Below are 19,903 nucleotides of genomic sequence, written 5' to 3'. Positions count from 1 at the left end.
CCTTAATTTGGTACCGTTGCATGTAAAATTTTGTCCTCTTTCGAATGACGTGCATTTTTAGCTGTTTTGACGGCTAGAAGTAGGGTTTTCAAAGTTCGTCGATTGTGCCCTGAGGGCATACTGTTTTTTTGGGATTTGTGGCCCCCCTGATGGATTCCCCGCATTTTGGCACTAGGATTTTCGATAGAGGACACCATTCTGCACCTCTCCACCAAAATTCAGCGAAATCGTAGGGGCCGTCGATCCCTGCTGAATCCCTGCTGAACCCCTGCTGAATCCCTGCTAACTTCCGTTACATCTCGATGTAGCCGTCTCCGGCCCCGCCGTGACTCCTCTCTGACTCTCTCTGTGAGTGTCCTCCGACTACCCCCCGGCCCGCTGTTGACGGCAGGACGCGCCGTGTCGCCAGCAACTGCCCCAGTGTGACCGCCTGACTACAGCTGGCCTGTAACTGCCTGTGTCTGTCTCTGTACCCGCCTCTGACCGTCTTATCTCTGTCGTCCGCGGTTGGCGACAGGACGCGCCGTGTCCAGGGACTGGCTGTGTCTCCCTCCGACCCGTTTCCCACTTTTGGCGCAGGGCACGCCGGGTCCAGGGCGGATACACCCGCTGTGGTCCCGCTGTGGTCCCCTCTGACCCTGGTTCCAACTGCTGGCGGCACGCTGTGTCTCCCTTTGACCCTGGTTCCCGCTGTGTCTCCCTCTGACCCTGGTTCCCGCTGTGTCTCCCTCTGAGTTGACCCTGGTTCCCGCTGTGTCTCCCTCTGAGTTGACCCTGGTTCCCGCTGTGTCTCCCTTTGACCCTGGTTCCCGCTGTGTCTCCCTCTGACCCTGGTTCCCGCTGTGTCTCCCTCTGAGTTGACCCTGGTTCCCGCTGTGTCTCCCTCTGACCCTGGTTCCCGCTGTGTCTCCCTCTGACTCTGTTCCCGCTGTGTCTCCCTCTGACCCTGGTTCCCGCTGTGTCTCCCTCTGAGTTGACCCTGGTTCCCGCTGTGTCTCCCTCTGACCCTGGTTCCCGCTGTGTCTCCCTCTGAGTTGACCCTGGTTCCCGCTGTGTCTCCCTCTGAGTTGACCCTGGTTCCCGCTGTGTCTCCCTCTGACCCTGGTTCCCGCTGTGTCTCCCTCTGAGTTGACCCTGGTTCCCGCTGTGTCTCCCTCTGACCCTGGCTCCCGCTGTGTCCCCCTCTGACCCTGGTTTCGCTGTGTCTCCCTCTGACCCTGGTTCCGCTGTGTCTCCCTCTGACCCTGGTTCCCGCTGTGTCCCCCTCTGACCCTGGTTCCCGCTGCGTCCCCCTCTGACCCTGGTTCCGCTGTGTCTCCCTCTGACCCTGGTTCCGCTGCGTCTCCCCTCTGACTCTGTTTCCGCTGTGTCTCCCTCTGACCCCGGTTCCCGCTGCTGGCGGCACGCTGTGTCTCCCTCTGACCCTGGTTCCCGCTTTGTCTCCCTCTGACCCTGGTGGTTTCCGCTGCTGCCAGGGCTCGCCGGGTCCAGGGGGGGATACATCCGCTGTGGACCCGCTGTGTCTCCCCTCTGACCCTGTTTCCGCTGTTGGCGCAGGGCGCGCCGGGTCCGCCAGCTGAAGGACTGGCTGAAGCAGGTGCCGTGCGCGCAGACGGAGCGCTGGCCGTGCGGCGCGCCGCTGCTCGAAGCCGAGGTAGTGCGCGCGCTGGAGCAGGCCGTCGACCAGCACCGGCCGTCGCAGCCGCGCACCCGGCTCAACGTCAAACCGCACCTGCTCTACAAGGTGAGTCGGCGGCCGGGAGGGGAGGGGAGGGGAGGGGAGGAGTCCGCGGTGGGAGAGGGGGGGGGGGGGGCGGCGGGGGAGGGAGCCTTTAGACGGTGGCGATGAACGTTTCACAAAGCCCAGAAGTGGGATGGCCGATGCGGATTAAACCGGAACTTGTGCCGGATTCGTGAGACTCTATCAACTTGCCCTGCTTCAACTCCTAACAAACTGTTTGAGGTCAAAGTCGACTACTGGCCTCCTCGGGTTGTGCGTTATTTGGGACTAAGCTGGATCAATGGCAGTTTACCTGGGGACAGGGTAAAGGTGGGCTGTCTGAGTATCATCCAGCGGACAAAAGGTCATTGAGCTACTGCAGTGTACATAAAACCGCCGAGTGGCGGCGGAAGGTATTCTAGGATAGGGGTGCAAACGATATTGAAGCGCCCCTTCCGGCTGGGCGCCCCTTACCATGCCGATGGCCGTCCCTGCACTGGAAAATCAGTTTCGCCCCTTTACAGGCGCCCATAGAAGTTTGCAGAGTGCTATTCCTGGTCATAATCATCTCCCCAGTAAAAAAAAACGCAAAATACGCCCTAGCACTAGGGGTGTAACCGCCCATACGGACAGTGCAATTTTACAGGCCCCAATCTCGGACCTCCCTTAACATTCATATGTTGTAAACGGCAAACCGCCCCCGATAAATGTTACACAAACTAATTTCCTCTCGCATATCGGCCATCAGGCGCCCCTTTTTGTCGCATGGAGCCTGCAACGCTATAAGCCCTCATATGTTCGTGTTGGCGTTCGGAGGCTATCGCCTTCAAAGACGTCTCCATAAATGTTTCTTTTTCGTCCCACACACAGGCGCCCCTCTTTCGCATGCAGGCGCCCCTCTTCCGCATGGCGCGCTTCTCGAGTAGCTGCGCCCTCCTAGCCTTTATCGCCTGGCAAGATTATATTCGACAGGTTCGGCAGCATCTGCCTTTGTTTCAGATAAGGATGCCCTCCGCTCTTCAGCATATCCAAAGATACTTTTCCCACGTCATTGCCACCCTCTTCGTGTCACAAGTGCCTTTATCAGTTGCGGTGTCGCACTGCTCAGCTTTATGGCCGCCGCACCTCTTAACTTCCTGCCTCCTTTACAGATTTTCGAGGCGCCCCTTTCCATAGCTTTAGGGTGCAGCTGCCCCCCTTGCCCCCCTGCTTCCGCCGCCACTGAAACCGCCGAATGCCTTGCTTTGAGCTCGCTTTAGGTCGCTTATGATGGGTGTTTCTGCAGACTGCTGCTGTAAGTGGTGCAGAGGCGATTTGTAAAGCCTTGTTCAAGGCTCTTGTTTTGCTTTTGATTGTTAGCGCGGCGCTACCATTAGTTTTGTGTTGACGATGCGGAGCAAGGCACATTTCCACTTGAGATGGAGTCACTCCTAGAAATCGTTAGCAATTATCACCGACGTTATTTGTCACACAAATGACGACTGGATGTGCCGTTTGGTCCGGGCGAAGTACGTGGCACTGATCGAGTTGTGCCCAATGGCCAGGCAGCTGCGTCGGAGAGGCGGCGACTTATGAGCTCCGCGGATCCATTTATCAGCTGTCGACGCGCCCGGCCGGATCGGCGGGTGACCCCCCCCCCCCCTCCTGGCACAGGGGGGGGGGGGGCTGTCAACGAATACGGCTGCGGCCACTCCGTCTTGGATTGGATTATAGAGAGCGGAGCGGGTGAATAATCTGCATAACCAATTGATTGGACGGCGCTCCAAAATGAATGAACGTTGGTTATTGGTCTCATCGGAGACGATGAGGTGAGGTCTGAATTTCTCTTGGGCTTTCAGTTATGCCTTTACTTTTTCGACGATAATCTTATCTGCTGCATTGTCGCCCATTCTTTGAAATGATGGCGGCAATAGTCACAATAGTAGAATTAGGTGATGAAAATACACTAAATTATTACTCCTTGAATAAAACAAACACATTGAAGCTGTTTTCCAACGTTTGTTTGTTTTATTGGGTTAGGCCCTTTCGGTCTGACAAGACCATTTCAGAGCCGAAAGGATGATAGGAATTAGGGGGAGACATTGGTCTGGGCAGGCAACCTAGTGAGTCGCCGGGGCTGAGCCCGTCCAGAGGACAGGCCACCCAGCCCCAAGGCACTCACTGCACCCGGTTACGGGTGCGCTCCCTTGGGAGTAGCAGTGCCGCTCCAAAGGAGCAGCCCGCATGAGATAAAGCTGCCTGTCCAGCCTGGATAGGGGTTGCGGCGTGGAGGAGGAGGATTTCAGCGTCCTGAGGATGGAAACGACGGAACGCGTGTTTTCCAAGGCCATGCAGCTTACTTTTACGAACGACGGTGACCGATACCTGCGTGGAAGCTGATAACGCAGCCGTGCGACATAAGTGTTTCGGTGGCTGAAAACGGCACTGATGTCACAGTAATAACCAGACAAATCCCGGTGGACGTACCGTTTTCTGTGTATGTCGTCTGTCGAATGACTTGTGTGACAAACAACAGTAGCTGGTGCTATTTCTTCAGTTGACTTCAGGAAGAAAGTCTCAAGTCACGACTTAAGAATTCTTGTTTGTTTATTGGGGCTTTAGGGCGCGCCGACTGCAAAGGTCATTTTGCGCCCATAGGACTTTAGAATTCAAAAAAGAAAAGTAATTTAAAAGTAACATATAGCTACTATTTTTAACAACCACTGACAATTTGAAATCAATCGCGCGAACAGGCAGCTTTGACGGGAAATAATCGAACGTCGGTGTTACGTAACCTGACAGCTAACCAGAGATTGCCAGTGGCCTGGTTGAGTAGCCAACATTTGTCTTGTTGTGAGGTGTCTATTAATGTACATTAGATAGATAGATAGATAGTTTATTGACACTGCACTCTTGATAAAATACACACAATACATAAAATACAAAATTCTATACATAATGCAATACACTAAAAATATACATAAAAAGGATAAAACTCGAGTGAAAACGTGTCCATTAAAAATAACAAAATACAATATGAGCACCGCGGACATGGCGAAGCACAATCTAAATACATATTATGAATCATACTTTTCAAGAATGTTCTTACATAGCCTTGCGAGATCTAAAGGGTGTGCATCCATAAGGACAGTTAGACCGGAAAAATTTAATCTGGGGAAATGTTCTCGAAGTGAATTTGATTCTGGGCAGTCTAAAAGTACATGTTTCTCTGTTTGCACTGACCCGCACGTGCACAGCCTTTCTGTCTCTGGTATGCGCGACCACCTCCCTGTTTCTATTTTTAACCTGTGTGAACCTAAACGGATTCTTGTAAAAGCGATGCGCTCGTTTTCAGGTACATTTGCCTCATACATACGGTGTCGCGCGACATTCTGATTAAACTCACGGTATGTTGTCATTCGCGTCGATGTTGATTCTAAAATTTTACAGCGTAAGGTTTCCATGTTTCTTTCTCTAAGTGACCCGATTTCTTCCGTTTGTAGGGAGTTGACATAACGGCCAGCTTGTGAGCCCGACTGCACTGATAAATGCATGGCTAACTGGGCGGGACTGCCCTCGAAATCATCTCGTGATGTCAGGTTTCCTAGAAATTTAATTTGGTTCTCTTTAATCACTGTCTTTAAGTCTGGGTATCCCAACTCTGCGTGAACAAGGTCACTGCTTGTCTGATTCCTGACTGACAATAGCTGTTTTTCCGCGGACAATACCGCCGTCGAGGCATGCTTAAAATCGTTGCAAAGCCAGCTTTCACAGCCATACAGTATTGCACTACAGAGAGCACTTTTGAATACCATCTCCTTGACAGGAAATGGCGCGTCTTTGTTTTTCTTTAAAAACGCGGAAAATTTCACTAAATGACTGCGCTTAAAATCTATGTGGGCTTTGACTTGATTACGCAAAGTTGCATTGCTGATTGGTGTTCCAAGATAAATGTACTCATCTGTGTGACTGATGGATACGTTATCGAAAACAAAAGGAACAGTGTCCCCTGCGTTAATCGCCATAAACTTTGACTTCTGCGGGTGTATTTCCATTCTAATGGTGCCAACTTCGCGGTGCAATAGTGCTAGCTTTTGTTTCATGGCATCTCTGGATGTGGCTAAGACAACTGTATCGTCCATGAATAGCAGCGAATGGGTGTTACTGAGAAAACCGTCAGGTCCAAACGTCTTTATGGCTCTGACCGTACTGTTGATATAGAAAGTGAAAAGGGAACAGCTGTTTGCTGCGCCTTGTTTTACCCCAACCGAAGACGTAAATAAACCTTGCCCTAAGGCATTTTTGCTAGCCTGCAGACTGTTAGCCACTGCTGTTAGATATTTCATGCCGCACCCCTGATCAGCCAGTTTCTGCAATAGAATGCTACGATTCAACTTATCATATGCCTTGATATAGTCGACGTACGCGATATACAGCGTTTGTTTCGTTTTCTGAGCGTAATCGATCAGTAGCCTCAGCGTGAATAAGTGCTCTGCACAGCTTCTGCCCGGTCTACCACCTGCCTGCTCATCGTCAGGCTTGTACCACTGAACGAATCTATCGTTTAGAATTCCGTCATACACCTTAGCAAGGGCACTCTGAATGCTGATTCCGCGATAATTGTTGGCGTCTGAAGTGTCGCCTTTTTTGAAAATCGTAAAAACTTTCGCGAAAGACCACTGTTCTGGAAAAGCTCCGTTAAAAACCATGTTAAACATATAGGTTACGATATTCAACCATTCTCCATCAAGAAGTTTAACAATACCTGGCGGCACACCATCAACTCCTGCAGCTTTATCACGACGTAACCTCATTATAACGTCTCTCACTTCGCGGGTGGTGATCGGATCGTCTAGAACCGGTACGTACATGTCACTATTAGGCACAACTATTTTAGTCTCACCGGGCGAGGGGTTTAATAGGCCTTCGAAATGACGGCAGAAATGATCGTCACTGGGCGCATTCTCGCCTGGACTGCGTGTTTCTATTTTACCATTCCAGTTAATTGAAGACCAAATAAGCTTCGGATCTCGCTTATGTAACAGAATCTGCCATCGTGACTGTGCATCATAAGCCACCTGAGCAACACCAGATGGGGCCGAACGGTCACTTCGCTGCGCGGTGCGGCATACCTCATACAGTAATTCAGTCAATGCGTTACACAAGTCATCTGCCGACTGGGGTTCACTATTTGCGGTGCTCTCGCACATGCTGCGCCACCACAGAACAGGGTCGGGTAGTGCTGCTCTGGCTCTCTCCTCATCGATGGAGTTAATGTGTACCGGCTTGCGTGCGATATTTGGTCTACTACACTGCTGTGGGTATGAATCTAGTAACATGGCTCGCTCAACGATACTATCTATGGATTGCAATGGACATGTCAATACAGTTCTCAAGGCAGCGTGATCACTACAAAACGGCGCCTGTTGGTCCACTGCGAACTCATTCACCATGTACAAGAGTTGTGCTGAAATAAATAACCAATCAAGCTGCGAGATCCAATCATCGCGCTTTCTAAACGTTTTCCTGCCCTCGAAACATCTAGCTCCGTAACTGAGATGGTTTACAGGGTACACGGCTGTGTTTGAACACATGTTTAACAATATACGGCCATGCGAATTATCACCATTATCTATGTTCTGTGAATACGAAATACCTAGCGAGGCATCGTTCAAGCGCTGTAGTGACGACATTCTACTATTGAAATCGCCAATCATTACAACTTTGTGGCCGGTCTCTATGATTTGACTCTGTATGTCACTGAATGAAGCTGGACTGAAATAAGGTGAGTCGGCTGGCGGTATGTATACCGCTCCTATCCGAACATCTGGCATGAACGATAAACTGAACCACACTTGATCGTACATTAAGCGCTTTGCAAAAACACTGGACCACAATCTGTGCTTTATCAATACGGCCACCCCTCCCCTTGCTGACCCACATCCATTCCCTCCTCCCGGCTCTGCACTCCTGATGATCTCGATCTCATTACATCGCGATAAACGGCTCAGTGATTGCTCAAAGCGATGATCTTGGCAAAGTTTTAATGTCAGTGTTGAGAACGCTATAAGACGTTGGCTCAAATAAGTTAGCCTTCTAGTCTATGAATCATGTTTCAATCCAAGGAGACGTTCTCCTTTGGAGCTGGAACACAGCAAAACCCCAGGGCATTTTACGCCCAGCATCATCCATCTTTGTTCGTGGCTGGAAATCTAATGGACTCCGGCCCCTGCCATCTTTGTATGTGGCTGAAAATTTAATGGACCCCGGCTGCCGTCGCGCGAGACAGAGCCCCTGCGTTCGGCGAAAACTTCGCTCAGCTGGAAATAAACTTAGAGTTGAAGGTTCACAAACCGACCTTTTCATAATGTACGCATCATGGCGCTCGGTCGGGTTCGGTCCCGGCGTCACAAGGACTAACTATGTCCCGTCGTCACAGAGACTGTCCCGGCGTCACAAAGACAACGTTCCGGCGTAGCATACTCTCGGTCACAACGCTCAGCGTCGCGCTGAGCGTTGACTTGATCAAAACACTATGTGACTTCTCAGTGGCTGTTGATATTGATGTCATGCCAACTTACCTACCCACGGCATTTTTACTCCGTCACGCCAAGCTAAATCTGCGCTTTATTTGTTCGCGTGCAGATATAACGTTAACGGTGTAAATCTGATCTCGGGATGCGAGCGGTGCCGGCCGTTTTACGCCCTGCCATCGTCTGGTTTATCGGCCGGCGCGGCGGCTGGCCGTGGAGCGGCGCTGTTTTACGGCCTGTTTACCCCGGTGTCACTATTTGGAGGCGGCCGATCACGGGCGCGCCGCCGCCGTGGGCCGGAGCTGGCCGGTCGCCGTCTCATGGCCGCGCTCCGTTTACCGGAGACCAGCTCTGTGACGTCTGATCGGGTTCCGGAGGCGGCCGGGCGACGGCGGCTCGCTCTGTTGTTGCTGGATGTGAGCCGGCACCGGCCGGTGAATTATTCCTGTCACGGCAGGCCGATATGTTGCGACGCGATGTGGATATCCACAAGCAAGTGCGGTTTATACTGCCTTATTTTGACTCTAAAGTTTCTGTGACGGACAGCGTGCTAAACTGATGGAACTGGAGATTAGGAGACCCCTGCCATAATTGTTTAAAGCCTATATTTGTTGGAACGAACATTGTTGGCGAGGTATATATAGCTCAGAGTATCAGAGGATGCGTTCAAACATCAAATCCGCTGTAGCGCACGTACCTGAAGACCAAACAATCGGATCGCGTTCCGTTGTCTATTGACATTTGTTTCAGCTGATGTCGAGCACAGAACGTTAAAGCTTTGTACTTCACTCAATGTCCTTTCTGGCCTCCGGGAACGCACTCTTTATAATGGAAGGAGCCGTTGGTGACTTGGGAGGCGCAGCAGCGGGGACTACCGCAGTCAGTTTTCTCTTTGTGCAGAGACGAGAGACGGTGTACGGAGACGAGAGACGGTGTACGGAGACGAGAGACGATATACAGAGACGACAGAAGACGTGCAGAGACAAGAGACGGAGACTGTGTTGGCGGAAATGTAGCATTATAGATCAATGAAGCGTATGTCACGGTAAAATATATATTAAATATTAAATAGATATTAAACAAGTAAAAGGGACCCGTTGTACGGCGGCAGGTCGACTCGCATTGACATCTGGCGTGAACTAAGTAAGTGTTTCGTCGCAGCGCCCTTCAGAGCGGCTTTTCCGAGCTCTGACTGCTCGGTATGACGCGATGCCATTCACTTCAACAGGATCCCGCCTGGCAAAAAGAAATACCACGATCAAGCTCAATGTTCTGTCGGACGCTGCGTTTCTCATTAGTTTCTCGAAAAGACACATGCTATATAGGAGCAGAACATCTCTTTAAATAGACGCGCACCGGATATCCGTTTTGGAACGTCACGTGTCGTTTTACAAGGTCGAACGATCAAATAAATACCTTATGCGAGATATAGGAGCGCATAGGTCTGAAACCATGTTTAGTCTCGATTAGTTATGTTTTGTTGAAGCCGAAGGTAATGTCTTGGTCGAATGCACTGTTCGGTACGCTTAGGAAATAATCTATGCTTAAACTTTATTCGCGAGACTTTGGACAATGGTCTGCTGTGGGAATAGTAATACGGCGTAAACTACATAATTCCGAGGGAACACAATGACATTTGTTTTCTTAACAAGCATAACAGCCATTTATTACCCTATTTGATTCTTAAATGCACAGCGCGCGCAGACCATACACAAGCGAGCGCAGCGCCCGGGTTCCCCCGAGTGTTTGTTTGATCACGGCGTCAATGTGTTAACCCGCGCCCTGCTGGGGTGGGGGGGGGGGGGTGTTTGAACACCCCCCCTTGTGGTTTTTCGCGAATATCTCAAAAACGGCGGCCGTTTTTGGTACACCTTATCATACATTAATTCTACACATGTTGTAAAAATTTCAGACCAAGGTCATTCAAGGTCAGGTCACCAGATCACTTGAAGTGACCTCACCTCATAAAAAGTTTCAATGTCTGTCATAGCTACACCGAGTGGCCGATCGCTTTGAAACTTTTAGCGATTGCTAAGAGCAATAGCATGTACAAAATGTATATCTCAGAATTTTGATATCGATGACCTAAGGTCAGGTCAATTTTGCGACCTCCCCATTATAAGTCAATGGGAGAAAATTGAAATGCGCCTCTTTTGGACGAAAGACATTATAAACACTCCCAAACACCGAATTACAAGTGGTTTAGACACACTGAACATAAAAATGGTGTCCGTGACCCTTGTTTGTGCCCTGAGGTCATCTAAGGTCACGAATGGTATTTAACAGTTTTTCGCAAATAACTTTTGATAGAGGCATGCTAGAGCGATGAAAACGCCTTATATGTGTTCAGCTCGACGATACGGATCGACTGATATGCAACATGACCCTTTCCGGTCAGGTCATGACCTTGACCTGAGGTCAAATTTTCAAGTTGACCTTTCAAGGTCAAGTTATAGTTCATTCGATGCGTCTTGACGAGAGGAACACGATGCCGGTGAAAGTAAGCTCGTACAAGGCTTGGGTCAAAAGTTATTGCAGAAAAACTGTTTCCGAAAAAATCGGCTATTTTTGCAGTTTTTGCCCCCTGCAGGCAAAACCGTTGACGGTAGGTCAAATCTGAGAGAATTACTCAGAAAGGGCGTTAATAGGGCTATCGAATGCACTTTTCCGCTGCGCTGTAGCTCTATTGGTTCCCGAGTTATGCGTTGGCTTCTTGGAAATTTTCGACATTCGACCTGGAACTCGGCGAAATTTTGCCTTCAATGACCTCTGGTGACCTGACCTTTGACCTGACCAAAAAATTGACCGAAGTGATTTCGTCATTATTTTTGACGCTCTTTCGAACGCCGCCTTCCGCGTATCGCTAACGTGGCCCAGGAGCCGAGTTACAAGGGGGGGGGGGTGTTCAAACACCCCCCCCCAGCAGGGCGTGGAAATCCAGGACCCCCAGCCGGGCGCGGGTTAACCTGTCGTTATCACGGTCGGCTGCCGGGGCGGGATGTGGCGGGACCGGGGGGGGGGGGGGAGGGGGCGGTAATGCCCCGGGGCGGCGCGGCGGTCGGAGCGGCGCCGGTAATGGGTGCCGGCGATCTCTGACGAGCCCCTACCGTCCGGACCGGGTCCGACAGACCGGCTGGAGCCGACGGCCGACCGGACGGCCACACACACAGCGGGAAATGGCAACCGCGGCGCCTGCCTGGTCACTGGCCAATGCAAATAATCTGTGAATATTTATAAACGGAAATCAGCATTGATTGGCTGAGCCAGACGCTACGATTGATAATCATAACACTGGAGAAGGTCGCTACCGTATTTTGATAACCTCATGCTTTGTTACTAGCAAGCGATATGAAAATAGCAAAAAGCTGCATTTTCTGCAGATGTTGCCAGCTTCTCTGGTGTGAAATCAAACACGTTGCAGTTTTCTGGTTTGTATGTTTTTACTTTTAGTTTCAGTATTGCTAATTTTTTTATGACATTTTTTCAGTTACTTAACTTTCAGAGAACTATTAATTAGCAACAGAACAGTCAACAGTTTATGCCTAGTTGAATCATCCTTTAGTAGCCGCACCTATCGGTTTTCTACACACCGGGGGGGGGGGGGGGGAGGGATAAGGCTTGATGGAACGCTCCTCGCCGCTTCGCCCCTAATTGCTTATAGATGGCTAGTATTTGGAAGGTTACTACACCTCGTAAGTTTCATCTCCCTGCGGAAGATTTCCTGGTGCTGATGGCGTTGCGACATTTCGACATTTTAGGATCGTGATGAGGTTCACTTATGAGTCTGACCTGAGCTGACCTGAAAATGCGGTTTGTGTTACGAGATCTGTCTTGAATCAAAGGCCAGGAAAGACAACTTTCAAGTCTCTGTCGCCAGCGTGTTTCGAGAAATCGCATGGAAATCGTAAAGGTATGGCACCGACTGTCAACTCCCCTCGGTCAAGGAGCATTGACGAAGCTTAGTTGTCTAGCTTTATACCAGATAGAAATGAAAATTTGGTTTAATAATTAATAATTGGGTTATTTTTTCTATTTTGGCAACATGCAACATAAACATCAACTCATTTTTGCTACTATTTTATCATCATGGCAAAAGATCGAAAAGTTGCGACTCGTTTCAACATTATGATAGGTACAGTACAGTACCTAATTAACCCTCGCCGGCACAGGCCATTTTGAGTCCTTCGACGGCACAGGGGGGGGGGGGGGGGGTACGACCCCCTCGCGTTTGGCCCCTGCCCCTGATGGAGCTAGAGCTTCGCGGAAAAAAACGAGCGTGTTGCCCATCACGAGAGGAAGCCAATGATACCCAATTTTAAGGTCCTAGGTCATCGGTTGACCTTCCAGGTCAGGTCAATGACCCAAAAATCGGGAATATCGGGACCTGCTAGAAAGTCGTAAAGCGTGGATGCTAATGGGTTTTCCAGGGTGCTGATCACGAATATCGTGTTAGTTTTGATCACAGATGATGTCGTTAAGCGTTTAGACCATGCCGGGTCAGGTCAGGTCAGGTCAACTGGTAGGGGTCGTGACGGGTATTCGTAGTACCTCTCATCCGCCTCTGACAGCTTCTTAACATGTTACGAAGGCACCAAAACTACTTCGTAAATGTTCAAATGGTTGCTAAATTCGAATTCAGCTAAAAAAAAACTAGCCTAGAAACATGTAAAACTCGAAAAAGTGAACCGAATTCACCAAAGGTCAATGACCTGACCTGACCTTCAGGTGACCTTGACACCCACCCTAATGCATGGGAGCAACATCAAATCACATGTTTGAACGTTTGAAACCACGAAAAGCTGGTAAACGCGCGGCTAATGCGAGCCGACATACGCCGAATCGCGATTCCGGCCAAACATGGTCACGGAAAAGAGGTCACAGGTCAAGGGTCATTTGGGTCAGGGTCATGAAATTTTCAGGGTAGGTGTAAAATTGATCAATGCGAGGGTACTGAAAGTTGCGTCGCGATCGGCCGCTTTTTACGCGAGTTATTCGCGAGAAAACCTTAGGGGGGGTTGCATCAACCCCCCCCCCCTGTGCCGGCGAGGGTTAAGGTATAGGTGCATGTACATTCGAAACCATAATTGGAGCATTCGCGAAAATTTAGTCATGCAACATTACCGTGAAATGCTGACATATCTTGCGGGTTATTTATTTGGTGTAAATCACTTCCGGCAATTGAACATAAATGTTCAGCCAGCTTTATTTGATGTTTGCTGTTCACCTGCGTGGCTTGAGCAAACTCATTAGTTTCCTGGCGCTGTTTTGAGGTATTTTGTTCGGTGTCCTGACATTGTGCTGGCTCCAGATATGTTTTGGTTACGGTATCAAACATCTAATACGTGCGCACTGTAATTGGACCCGCATTAGTATGTTGTTGATCTTGTGGAATTTAATCTTACTGTGCACTGTGCGTTGTACAGGCATTACTTTCAATAAGATTGATTTTACTTAAGTCCATTCTGAAGAAATGTATAAAACAAAAGTATCAAATAATGTTTCATCTCACGCTACACGCCATAGCCAGCTCAGATCTACGATCTCGTGTTTCGCAGCCGGTCGCGGTCATGTTGTCGACTCGTCTAGTTATATCCTGTTTTTCATTTTGCGTCGCCTCCCCGTGTGCTGTCTCCGGCCGGTCGTTCCATAGTTTGGCGGCCTGGGTCACTCTGTTTTTGCTGCTCCCCTGCGTCTCAGTGTGTTTTGACTGCAGTGGGTGGATTGGACTTGTGCTGACTCCTGTCGTTCGTTCGCTTCTCTGTCTATCCGTCTGTTCGTTCATCTTTTCGTTGAGCTGCTGACTGGTGTTGTTTTTTTACACCACTCCCATTCGCTGTACTTTTGCTCTTCTAGTTTGTTCACAACGTCAACACTAAATGGGTTGAGCCACGTTGAGCTAACCCTCCGGTTTCTGTCCTCTGTCTGTCCACAGCCCAGTCAGATTGGCGGCAGCGCTCCGGCCGACCCCGAGGCCACCTACCAGCTCTATGATCGGGTGGTTAACGTGCGTGAGGGCTTCAGCGTGCCGCTCGGTGCCAAGGGAACCGTCATCGGTGAGTGGCGGCGGCGGGGACGGGAAGGGAGGGGGGCTCCGGCGGGAGGGTGGTCCGGTCCGGCGATTTTCGGGCCTTCTGGGGATATGGTTTGGTGTCGCAGTTTCGTGGTGGCTTAGCGGAGTCTGGCACTGTTTTAAGTACAAGACTTGTTTCTTGTTTGACGACTTTTGAGAATGGTACGAACAAGGACTCCGGATTGCCTTTGATCCACTCAGCGTGGAGCCAGGTCGGTGCATTGGATCGGCCCACTGGCTGAGCCCAGTGACTGCGTCGTGAACCTGACCTCAGTGATCGGTTGGAGGTATCTATATGCACCGTCTGTCACGCGGCTCGTCCGTCTGCGATATAACGACCGCCGGCGACGTATGCGGATGTGAGGATCCCTGCGCGTCTCTCGGCTAACGGTACCCTCTCGGAGACACACTCCTGTCGCGCGCCGAGCAAACATCAATCCGGGCGGTCATCAGCGGACGATAGAGGAGTCCGCCGGGAGGGATGACCCTCCGCGGAGCGGGCCGGCCGCGCGGGATGGACCTCGGAGGGGTCCAGGGGGGGGGGGGGAGTGCCACGGGAGGGGTTCAGGAGGGATGAGGCCAGAGTGGGGGACTGCGGAAGGGCTGGTTCGAGGGGGAGGCATTGGCCATTCCTGATATGTTCCAGGCACTGTGACCATCGGTGACCCATTAGCATATGAATCTGTGCTATGGAAGCATAGTAATATACAGGGTGGGATGGACAAATTGAGACACATTGTGTTTATCAATTCAAATGCAGTTTGCCGGTTAACCAAAAAACAATCAGTCAGAAATATATTTATTTCGTGACACTGGCATCGTTGTAGAGCATTCTCACTCGATAAACCCTCCCTCTGCCGCCACCATCCTCTCCAGCCGGCTCCTGAACCTGCCGCACGCGCGCTTCACGACAGCTCGGCCCATGGCCGCCATCGTCTCCTCGATGGTCCGCTTCAGAGCCTCCCTGGAGGGGTGGGGGCTCTTGTTGGAGACCCTCTCAACTTCGCCCCAGACAAAGTAGTCCAGGGGGTTGAGGTCCGGAGAGTTGGGGGGCCAGAACTCCTTGGTCCACGTCAGGTGCATGTTCTGCCGGCACCACTCCTGCGTCTTCTTTGCTGCGTGTGCGGGTGCTGAGTCTTACTGGAAGACATATCCAGCTCCTCTCGTGACTTCCTTGATCCAGGGCAGGATCAAGGAAGTCACGAGACTTCCTTGATCCTGAGAGACTTCCTCCTCGATCAGAGCCTGGAGTTGCTGCAGAAACGCCGGCGTTCTCTTCTTCCCAGGCCCTGATTTACGCTTTTTACGCTCGGGAGTCACCTCTCCTTCATCCTCGCCATCTCCACCGCCCTCCTGCGCCCGCACACGCTTGGCAATGCGGTACACCATGCTCCGTGGGACACGCAGGAACTCGCTGATCTCCGCCGGGCTCCTCCCTGCGCGCAGCGCCTGGAGCACGGCGGCTCGGCGATCGTACTCGGCTCCGCGACCAGACATGATTTGACCTGACCTTGGGTCACCCTCGCTTTTATAGCATCTGAGGGCCGTGCCAGCGATGCGACCAATCAGATTGCGGTTATAGCCGAGGCGTACAACCGCGTAGAAACTTGTCTCAATTTGTCCATCCCACCCTGTAGTTCTATGGAATTACCTCGCTGAACCGCCGCTGAGGGGCATCCAGCGTTAGTGACGCATTTAGTTGTCATGGTTACCGGTCAGTGAGTATTCATCAACAAATGGCTGAACACGGAATCACCACCATGTTCTAATATCTAACGACAATGCGATTAAATGAGGCGATTCAATTAAGATAGTAGCCACTAATCAATGGATAGAGGTGGAATTATCATCGAAGGGGACGTGTAACCTGAACACGGTTTGACATTAGCCTGAATGGGGGATCACCGAACGCAGCAGTCTGCACCAATTAACGGCTTTGCTAGGCGCGAATGGAACCAGAGCTGGACAATCAGCTTGATCGGAGTGGAAATCACGGGAATCGACGCTGAACCACGGGTATCGCTGCCTGAAAGCAGATGCTGATCAGTCTCATAACTCCCCACTGTGGAGCTGTGGTAAGATTTTTAACTCTTGCCCTTGCCAGTTACCAGCGGGTCAAGTCAATATTGTGGCGTTCCTGCTCTGTGGTCTCTGGCCATGCTTTTTTCTTTTTGCTTGTAGTGAAGTGAAAACCTTCATATGATCCGAGACGATGGTAAGGCTCCGGTTGTAATGCATTGGCCCTTTTGCGCTGCCGCGAGAACCCACCGTCGCCATCCATTGGCCGGCCTGTGACCATCCTGACCCCATACAGGCTCCGTGGATATTGGATAGCCATGGGCCATGGCCCATGTGGTGTGTGAAAGTACACAGATTTCGGTTGGTATCAGACCTGAGTAGTAGGGTAGCCTGGGGCAAGACGCCCCAGATAATTTATTTTGCTACATAACTTTTGTCCTACATCACCTGGAAGGCCAAATTTGTGCTCAACGCGTTCTTTGGACATTTTACTTTAAATTCCACCCCTCAAATTCATTCACTTATGATCGGACTCCCAGCTATGAAGTGATTTGTGAAGCAACTGCAAATGGGGCATTTTGCCCCAACCCCAGGGCAAAACGCCCCACGGCCCGGGGCAAAAAGCCCCATACTCTAGATTAAAGATTAAACATGCTAGTTGACCAAATTTTATATGAGAGGTCCGTTAGACCTTGGGAGGCGCGGCACTGAAGTTAGCACCTTCCATCCTACCAGGTGTTCAGCTATGACACTATTGTATGAGCAGGTTTTTCACCTGCCTCATAAGGCCAAATAATAAATTATTGCCATGCAACTGTCAACCAAATACTTCCTTTGCCATCCGCTTGCTGAGAAAACTACACATAAATGCATAGAAACTTACTGTTTGCCAGCTACCGAACATTAGGAAGTGGGTAGCACGAACAACACATGAGGCAAAACGCCCCATGGGGCTTTTTGCCCCGCGACCTACTGGGGCGTTTTACCCCATCACGTAGTTCGGTCAGAAAACAACGCCTTGCGTTCCATTAAGACATAATTTAACACGAACCAACCCGGCATTATAAGCGTTAGATAATAGTTGTCCAAAATACATAAAAGTCGTTAACCTGATGTGGAACATAAAAGAACGCCATGATGCATAACCTAACAACAAAACATAAAAATCACTCCCAAAACACATTTTTGGCTATATCTCCCTAAGGAGTCATCACAATTTCTTTCCAGTCTGGTCATATAATGATCATGTAGTGCACGTTTTATAGAAGAGAGAATATTTCCCCAGATCCTTGCCAGTTCCGAGAAACATCGGTGAGGCGTTTTACCTCGGCGGGGCGACTTGCCCCGGTCTACCCTACTTAGTAGACTATACTCCAAAATCAAAGTGCCGTAATGAAATCTCACTACTTTTTCTCGCAAAATATATTCCTACTGATGCCAAAACAAAAATGTCCCCTGAGACTTATCTCTTTTATTAGGTGGGATATTTTCTTCACGCATGATAAGCTATCGATTCTGAGTCTGGTCGTTCAGAGGCCATTGGGCCGGTCGGCTGCGGACCGCGCCGTGGGCCGGCAGCGTATAGTCCACTGCGGCCTCTGTCCGCGCGCTATGGACGGCCGGCGGGCGCTGCGGCGCGGAAAATCGCCTCCCGCCGGCCACAATCGGGCCGATAGGGAGCCGGTGGCTCGACGGCGTCGTCACTGGCCGCCGGGATAAAATACGGCCGCCGCTGAAATACAGCCTGCCACGCCGACCGGTCATCGAAGCGCAATTCATTGCCGCTGCGCCGAATTTATCGGTTCGGGGGGATGGGAGGGAGCGCAAACGAGCTCCTTCGGCCGCCCGGCTGAAAAGCGTAATTATCGTTTTACTGTTGCGATGCGGGTTGAGATGGTATTGGTCTCTTATCATTTTGTCACAGCGCCAGCATTGAAAATGCCGGAGTTTTTATGTTCTTTTCATCATATAATGGCGCTGACACAGAATGTAGTGCTCGCGTTTTTATTGAAACTCGCTACTAAGTAATGGGGTTGGGAACTCGATTTTTTAAGAATGCATGAAAATGATCAAACTATTTTCACAGAATTTATGGTGCATACCATTGCCTCATAAAATCAATAAGCTGAGATAAATGGGGGAAGAAAGATAGGAAACTTGTTTTGAAAAGTTCTTGAAAAAAGATGCTCTTGATGCTGTTACGTCACATGTCACCTTCTGCGGTTGACAAATAATGGCGCATCTGGCGCGCGCATCTGGCGCACCACAGATTACATGTTATATCAATGGGTGAAAGATGTTGTTTGCTTCACTCTGCCATTCGCGCTGTTTTTAACTTTAAATTATGCTAAAACATTTACGGATGAAATGTTCAGTGTCAAAAATTGATGTGTCTGCCGTGTACTATACATATTCCCACTTAACATGAGCGCGTGATAAACATTTTATGTACCTCGAATTTTCAAATGATAAAGATGATGAATCGGAGGATGCTGAAAAGCAAAAGCTCATTCCAATATTTGGACTACTTTACGATTAAAATGTTTACATTCCTGTCATCTTATTAATCATTTATTTGTTCTTTTTTATGAAAATAACTTAAGGCGTTGAGAACCGAGGTAATTTCTATCTACCGTGCCTTAACTTACCAGCAACAGCAACCTATCTACACCCTACGGTGGCAAGGGAGACTGTGAAAGAAGCGTAGGATGGATTCTAAACAATTCTTTTGTGATATACTGAAGGGCAAAGTGTAGAGAAGAGCGTACAAGTCCTGTTTTGTGCCAGGCTGTTGCAGTAGCACTTATGAAACTCCGAAAACGATCTTCGTTCATGTCCCGAACAACATTACCCTGAGGAGATGATCGTCTGCAATAGCAGGAAGAGCTGATGCAAGTACTTTGAAATCCACTATCAAGTCGGTGCTTGTTGTAATGATCACTGTGAGGTGAGATATTTTGTGCAAGGGCTGAGTGTAATGCCCAGGAAATGACCTCCATTCGCCCCCTGACCGGTCAGGGTTATAAAATTTGAGTGGATGGCGGTCCGTTTGGGGTTCAGATGTCAATTGTATTTTGTTACTGTCAAACAATACATGTTATGCTGGCAACGAATGTGTGTAACGTCGTTTTTCGAAACAGAAGTTAGAACTGTAACGGCAGAGTGCTTGCTGGTCTCATCGTAAGTATTGTAAGTGTTGTAAGCAAAAGCATTGTCAATATTATAAGTATTGTGAGCATTGATGTATGGTAGATATCACCTCACATGATCTCGGCTCAGATAACCCTCTCCGGTGTCCCTGTCAGTAAATGGCACCTGGATCATTACAGATAAGATAATTTGTCATAATTCTTAAAGAATTGGCTGGTTTTGACTCGTTTACTCGAGGTGCAGGTCGCATTTCAATACTTTTCCATAGGCTTGCAATGTAAAGGTCACGACTCTGACCTAACCTCAGGTCACAGATTAAAAATTCTGAGATATACAAACGACACATACTGCAGGTACTGTTTTGAAGACTTGATGAGAGGAAATAACTTCGTGAAAAACTCAAGCTCTGACGTGTTTGCAAACTTTTCTGAG

At 49.7% G+C, this 19,903-nt stretch overlaps 1 protein-coding gene across 1 annotated transcript in view; it reads left to right on the top strand.

Moving 5' to 3' along the window:
- Positions 1-1,557: 1,557 nt before the first annotated feature.
- LOC122391645 (translation initiation factor IF-2-like) overlaps positions 1,558-19,903 on the top strand; it is a gene marked incomplete at its 5' end in the record, with an annotated part of 72,479 nt that continues 54,133 nt past the window's right edge. Inside the window, 2 exons of the mRNA XM_043385762.1 lie at positions 1,558-1,744; positions 14,165-14,285. Of these exons, the coding sequence (XP_043241697.1) occupies positions 1,558-1,744; positions 14,165-14,285 (308 nt within the window). The remainder of the gene's footprint in view (positions 1,745-14,164; positions 14,286-19,903) is intronic.

Source organism: Amphibalanus amphitrite, unplaced genomic scaffold, assembly GCF_019059575.1.
Source record: "Amphibalanus amphitrite isolate SeventyFive unplaced genomic scaffold, NRLGWU_Aamphi_draft 000447F_arrow, whole genome shotgun sequence".
NCBI classification, from domain to species: domain Eukaryota; kingdom Metazoa; phylum Arthropoda; class Thecostraca; order Balanomorpha; family Balanidae; genus Amphibalanus; species Amphibalanus amphitrite.
Note: the sequence above shows the minus strand (reverse complement) of the source record. Positions and strands in the feature narration are given on the sequence as shown.